At 41.9% G+C, this 7,520-nt stretch overlaps 1 protein-coding gene across 5 annotated transcripts in view; it reads left to right on the top strand.

The window, feature by feature from the left end:
* Positions 1-7,520, top strand: part of Ocln (occludin) — a 55,531-nt gene that overhangs the window by 16,469 nt on the left and 31,542 nt on the right. For all 5 annotated transcript variants that reach the window (XM_029468412.1, XM_021180864.2, XM_021180866.2 and 2 more), the window contains one exon: positions 1,095-1,256. In XM_029468412.1, coding sequence (XP_029324272.1) covers positions 1,095-1,256 — 162 coding nt within the window. The remainder of the gene's footprint in view (positions 1-1,094; positions 1,257-7,520) is intronic.

The raw sequence follows: 7,520 nt of genomic DNA, 5'->3' as shown, positions 1-7,520 counted from the left end.
AACTCACTTTGTAGACCAGGCTGGCCTCGAACTCAGAAATCCGCCTGCCTCTGCCTCCCAAGTGCTGGGATTAAAGGCGTGCGCCACCACCGCCCGGCCCTATATTCTTTGAGAAAGGATGTCACTGTGAGGTAGACAGTGGGAAGGAGAGCTCCTGCTCCCCAGGAGTGTGTAACGTGCACTGGACTCCAATTCAAGTGTGCCCAGGTTAGGGTGCCACCTAATGCATCTGCCTGACAATGGATGAGCCATCAAGGGGAGGGGGCTGCATTGTTACAAGGGTCTTTCTAGTACAAGACATTGAAAACAGATGAACTTGCTAGATCAAAGGAATCATTCATCCATTTGCTCTAATTTTTAGGTTGGTTAGATTCCTATCTTTATCATTTATGTTAAGATAGATCCTGTATGGCCCCAAAACTTAACAGTGTAAAAAGAATTGCCAGGCATGTGTCATGAACAGGGTTGTAGGTATGATTTGGTATCTAAAACTACTTCTGAAAATAGCAGCTTTTAAACTCTTTACAAGAATTTGAGGCTGTCTAATCCTAGCACTTGGGAGGTAGAGGCAGGAAGATCAATAGGTTGAAATCACCTTCAGCTATGTATAGAGTGTTGAGGCTAGCCTGGGCTACATGAGACATTGTCTGGGCTAGAGAGACAGCACAGTAGTTAAGAGCCCTGTCTTCTCTTGCAGAGGACCTGGGTTCAATTCCCAGTACCCACATGGCAGCTCATACCGGTCTGTAACTCCAGTTCCAGGGCATCTGACTGCCTCACACAGACATGCATGCAGGCAAAATTCCTGTAGCTATGAAATAGAGTTCTTCTGATGGTTCCTAGCTAAGCAGGGTTTGAGTACTGAGTCATGTGTAATGTGTCATTTTTTGTTTATGTGCACCTGGCTCACTCTGTATGTGTTTGGCCCCCTTTAGTGTGGGTTAGTTTTATGACAGAACTAATCTGTGACAATTTACTTTTAGTTTTATTAAACCACAAGTACTTAGGCCCTTTGGTAAGGGTTTTTGCTCCTAGTAGGTAGTTTTCAATTAAAGCAATTAAAATTAATTATGTCAATATCTTTCATCTTTTAGGCTATAGCCATTGTCCTGGGGTTCATGATTATCGTGGCTTTTGCTTTAATCATCTTTTTTGCTGTGAAAACCCGAAGAAAGATGGACCGGTATGATAAGTCCAATATTTTGTGGGATAAGGAACACATTTATGATGAACAGCCCCCCAATGTTGAAGAGTGGGTAAGTTTAAACAAAGCAAAAACACTTTTAACCTTTTGTTAAATTCTCACCTTATGTTCTCATTTTTTTTTTGTACTTTTATAACTTCATGCTTTGCATCATTGTGTTTGTATGATGTGTAAGTTGTTTGTGTTTTGTTTTTTGTTCTTGAGACAGAGTTTCTCTGTGTAACATCCCTTGTTGTCCTGAAACTTGCTCTGTAGACCAGGGTGGCCTCAGATTCACAGAGATCCTTCTGCCTCTGCCTTCCCAGTGCTTGAATTAAAGGTGTGTGCCACCATACTGGGCCAAGTTGTTTATTCATTTATTTGTTTGTTTTGCTCAGAATGTTTAAAAGGTAGGTCAGTGTGGAAATTGCTTTATTAAAGGGTTAAATCATTTCTATTTTCAGGGAGTAGATCGAGGCTCTGGAAGGAGTACCTCCTAAAAAAGTCACAAAGAAAGGGTGGCTTTTGCAGAATGCAAGAACTCCTCCCCACCCCTTTTTCTTTCTTTCCTGTTTTGGTGGAAACACTGTTGCCTATGGGATGGAGGCAGATGGGGTTCAGATGGACAGAGGCATTGTGGGAATGGCCACTGTTGGTAGCCTTATTTTTTATTATTTTTTATTTTTTAAATTTTTTTATTAGGTATTTTCTTCATTTACATTTCTAATGCTATCCCCAAAGTCCCCCATACCCTCCCTCCTCCACTCCCCTACCCGCCCACTCCAACTTCTTGGCCTTGGCGTTCCCCTGTACTGAAGCATCTAAAGTTTGCAAGACCAATGGGCCTCTCTTTCCAATGATGGCCGACTACATCATTGATACATATGCAGCTAGAGACACGAGCTCTGGGGGGTACTGGTTAGTTTACATTGTTGTTCCACCTATAGGGTTTCAGACCCCTTTAGCTCCTTGGGTACTTTGTCTAGCTCCTCCATTAGGGGCCCTGTGATCCATCCAATAGCTGACTGTGAGCATCCACTTCTGTGTTTGCTAGTCCTGGTGTAGCCTCACAAGAGACAGCTATATCTGTGTCCTTTATCAAAATCTTGCTAATGTATGCAATGGTGTCAGCGTTTGGAGGCTGATTATGGGATGGATCCCCGGGTATGGCAGTCTTTAGATGGTCCATCCTTTCGTCTCAGCTCCAAACTTTGTCTCTGTAACTCCTTCCATGGGTGTTTTGTCCCCAATTCTAAGAAGGGGCAAAGTGTCCACGCTTTGGTCTTCGTTCTTCTTGAGTTTCATGTGTTTTGCAAATTGTATCTTGTATCTTAGGTGTTCTAAGTTTCTGAGCTAATATCCACTTATCAGTGAGTACATATCATGTGAGTTATTGATAGCATCACGGTCAGTCACTGTGACTCACTTGTATCCCACTTAGCTTCTCAGATACTTGAGTGTGACAAAGACAGAGATTTACAGAAGTTTCTTTTTAGGAGGGAGGGCACCATATTGTAAATCTTACCAGGCTTCCTATGTTGTGTTCTTTTCTGAAAGCCTAGGAATCCTTTAAAAGCACCTGAGCAGGCAGTGTTGCTCAACCCTTTACAAGTGTGTGGAAAGAGACTTTGTTTCTATTGGGATGCTGTGAAAAGCAGCTATAGACACTTGGTTGCTTTCTTTTTTTTTTTTTTTTCTTCCATTTCTTTCTTTTTTTTCTGAACCTAGGGCCTCCTGTGCGTGCTAGGCAAGCACTCTGCCACTAGTTCTGTCCCTAGGTTTTTGGACTGACTCCTTTTTGTTTTTAGTCCTTGTGAGTTTGTGTTTAGTAGATCGTGGGAGGCATGTGTTTTGAGTACAGGCCTGTGCACTGCCACTGGCCCTGTGTGACTGTCAGAAGACAAGCTGGGGGTTGGCCCTCATCTCCCACCTCCTGCTTGCCATGCCAGCTGGCCCTGGGGACTTCCTAGGATGGTTCCTGTGTCTGCCTCCATCTTACCACAGAAGAACTTTGGTTATAGACTTGCGACTGCACCTGGCTTTTACCTGGGTTCTGGGGATCTGAGCTCATATATTCACAGTTTCAAGACCAGGGCTTTACCCATTAAGCCAAGTCACCATACTTCAATACTTCCTGTTTTTGAGATAGGGTCTCCTTAAGTTGCCCAGGCTAGACCTGAACTTACTCTTTAACTAAACAGGCTTCCCAAGTAGCCAGGATCCCAGGCTTACCCACCTTGCCTGGTTCTAGCCAGACTGATTTCTTGCCATGAAAACTAATTGAAATATTGGACCCTGGCTGACTCTAGGGTAGGGTCGTTGTGGCCCCTGGCGCTGGGGGATAGGAGGACTTCGAAAGAGCTGATGAGAAACTGGAAATGCCTGAGTTGTTAGGAAATCTACAAGCTTAGATGAAACTTAGTTCTAGTTAGTGAAGGGAAAAAAAAAAAAAGAAGAAGCCATGTTAAGAAAGCCTGAAAGGGTGGGTATAGCCCCCCCCCGCCCCCCCCCCCGCCCCTCCGCAGAGTGGTGGGTGCTGTGCCCTGCCGTCTGTTGGAAGCCAGTTCCTCTGTGGAGTGTGGAGGCTTTGGGGGAGAGTTTTCTTTCGACCTTTAGCTCCAGGCGAGGCCACTTGTAGATAGGCTAGGACAGTCCATTGTGGACCATGAGTAAATGTTTTGCTGAGAGTTTCTGGGTGTGTCAGGTTTTCCCTGGCCATCAGGATTTGTTTACTTACAGTTTCGAGAGGCTTTAAAAAAATAAACAAATAAACCAGCTCGAGGGAGACCAGCACTGGCGATACTAGAGACACAGTGAACTTTAGCCTCTCACCGGGCTTATTGTCTAGAAAGTTTAATCAGTTATAAGTGGTTTTGATAATTTATCAACAGGTATTTGCAGTAACTCATGGTAGTGCTGGGGAAGTGAAAGCTAGTTCTTGAAAAAACCTGCCTTTTGGCTGGTGGCATAACTAGGTGAGTATTTCCCTAACATGTAGAAAGCCTTGGGTTCAACACCTACCGAGTATATATACACAAAAATTATTTTCATATGTAGTTACCTTATGATAAGTGACGGGCATTTCAGCCTCAAGCAATTTTATTCTTCTATTCTTTTGCCTACCCAAGCTCATTCCATTGAACTCAGTTACACATTTCAGTCGTCGAACTCCAGTCTGGCACGAGAGTGATGAGTGTTATTCACAAGCTGGGATAGATCTAACAGGTTATTACTATAATAAACCTTGCCATCTCTTTAGATTTTAGAATCACTCCTTGTTCCCTGGCTCCTTCTGCATGTCTGTGAGAACATTTCTGACATGCTAAGTTCCTAGGCCTGCATCTCCTGTGCAAGTGGATTCTTTACCTTGGTGGGGGGGCATTGTTATTTGAGGGAGGTTGTACTAAATATAATTTAATAAATCCTGTCTGTGTTTCTTCCTTCCTTTGGCCATTTATGTTTCTGGAATGAAAGACCCCCACACACACACACACACACACACACACAGCCTTTATATTTTAATATGCCTTAAGCAACACAATAGCCTATCCTTCATGCTGTTAGAATCTACTTCCTATCCATAACCGAAGTTATTGCTTACTGTGTTTCATATGTACTGCCCATAGCTCCAACCAGGCAGCGCTCTGAGCCATGTTGTCTTGGCCCCTAGCCCTAGCTGCTCTTCTTGCTTCTCTATCTCCTGGCAGCTCTCCTTGCTTCTCTATGCCACGGCCGGCCGCTTTCCTCCATTCCCCCAACCCTCTGTCCCTCCTTCCTAGTGGTCTCTAGCCTGGGAAACCTAAGCCCCACCTACATCTCTTCCATCCCCCCAAGCCCCCCCCCCAGCTATCGGCTGCTGACATCTATATTAACCAATCTGAATGAACTGGGGTCCCTCAGTCTGTGTGCAGACTCAGAACCCTGGAGGCCCCCCACTTAGCATTATAACAAACAGTAAAAGACAAAACCTCACAGGAGATGTCTTTTCTGTACTTTTTGTTCTTTGTAAAGTGAGCCTACCTTTGCATACCTTGTTCTTTATAATCATTAAGTGGGTACTGAGCTATTTTCCAGTGTTCAAAAGAGGGTGTTGTGTTGTGTTTTGTTTTCTGCAATTCTAGGGATGGAGCCTAGAACTTTGTGCATGCTAGAAAGCCACTTTGTATTGAGCTGCATCTCCAGCCTTCTAATGTGTTCTTTTAGTTAGTTCTACAGCGCTTTAGTTGTTATTCCAGATAGACTTTTACTTTGTTAGGCCCTGAAATCACAGATTTTACTGTATTTTGATTGATTAGAGGTGCTAAATGATAGAGTGCTTGCTTAGCATGAGAGAGTCCCCGAGTTGAACACCCTCCCCCCCCGCCCCCACAAGGATAAGGTATATCAGCTGACTTTAAGCAGAGAGAATTCTGAAAATTCTCTTTTCTTTTTTTTTTTTTAAAAGATCTATTTATTTATTTTTTCTATATGAGGACACTGTAGCTGTACAGATGGTTGTGAGCCATCATGTGGTTGCTGGGAATTGAACCTCTGCTCCCTCAGGCTCAAAGATTTATTTATTATTATATGTAAGTACACTGTAGCTGTCTTTAGACACATCAGACGAGGCTGTCAGATCTCATTACAGAAGGTTGTGAGCCACCATATGGTTGCTGGGATTTGAACTCAGGACCTTCAGAAGAGCAGTCAGTGCTCTTAACCTCTGAGCCATCTCACCAGCCGCCCCCCCCCAATCTCTTTTCATTACTGTTTGATATACTTCTTTTATCATTTTTCCTAATTACTTCTATGTCAGAAGTATAGTCATAGTCTTTATGTAAGTATAAAATCCTGTCATTTTGACTGAATATTATAGGTCTTTTATCATGTCCTTAAATCATCCTCAAAACCAGTATTAAAGACCAACAAGACGGCAACAAGATTTTATGTCTATGGGCATTTTACTTGTAGAACATGTACATACCTAATATCCACAGGGACCAAGAAAAGGTGTTGAATCCCCTGAAACTGGAGTTACAGATGGTTGTGAGCTACCACAACTTGGGTCCTTATTCGGGAATTGGACCCAAGTCCTTTGTAAGAACTGCCAGTTCTCTAAATTACTGATCCATTTTTTAAAAAAAGCCCTGATGACCCTATATTAATTTATAGGGTGAAAGGAGAGAACCAATTCCTATGAGTTGTGTGCTCATGCATATATGTGTACACACACACACACATACACACACACACCTCTAAATAAAATGTAATAAAATAATATTTTCTTTTTTGGGGGTGGGGGGATAGGGTATAAATATGTATCCTTGTCTGGCCTACAGCTTGCTGTGTAGACCAGGATAGCTTAGAATTCATAGAGATCCACCTTCCTTAGCCTCCTGAATGCTGGGATAAATGGTTTAAAAGTTTTTTGACACTGTTAAAATTGAAGTTTGATATATATCTATCCATATACTAAGTGTCTTAGTGACTGTTCTATTGCTTTGAAGGGATGTCATGACCAAGATAGCTCTTATAAAAAAAAAAAAGCATTTAATTGGGGGCTGCTTTATAGTTTCTGAAGTTTAATGCATTATCATCATGGCAGGGAGCATGGCAGCACGCATGGCACTGGGACAGGATCTGAGAGCTACATCCTGATCTAGAGAGGTGGAGAGAGTGAGACTGGACCTAGTGTGGGCATTTGAAGTCTCAAAGCCCCAGTGACCCATTTCCTCCAACTGGGCCACACCTACTCCAACAAGGCCATGCCTCCTAATCCTTCTAATCCTTTCAAATAATTCTACTCCCTAGTGACTAAGCATTGAAATATATGAGCCTATGGGGGCCATTTTTATAAAAACCACCAAACTCAGAATAAGTATAAAATTTAGGCCAGGCAGTGATAGCACAAGTCTTTAATCCTGGCACTTGGGAAGCAGAGGCAGGGGGATTTCTTTTTTTTTTTTTTTTTTACAATTTCAATTGATTTAATTATTACATAATATTTATTAATACAACCATACATATTAATAAACATGTGAAAAAATCATTGCAAATTCCAAGCCAATTCATTAATAAATTTAAAATATTAGTTTTTCACAATTCTTTGTGACCTTTTATTTTCTAAAATGTAAATGTAACTTATTTGTCTTATTTGCAAAGGTTTTGAATTCGAGCCTGAGTTCATCAAACTATTCAATTAGCTCAGGCTCTGTATATGTATAGCTTGTGAGCTTTGGTCTCTTACTCAAAAGCTTTATTCAAAACTTTTGAATAAAGGAATAATAACTTGAAACAATGTTTCAAGTAGATCATACATAACATACTAAGCACAATAAAATTTTTTACTTTTGAAAAT

Source organism: Mus caroli, chromosome 13 (assembly GCF_900094665.2).
Source record: "Mus caroli chromosome 13, CAROLI_EIJ_v1.1, whole genome shotgun sequence".
NCBI classification, from domain to species: Eukaryota; Metazoa; Chordata; class Mammalia; order Rodentia; family Muridae; genus Mus; species Mus caroli.
Note: the sequence above shows the minus strand (reverse complement) of the source record. Positions and strands in the feature narration are given on the sequence as shown.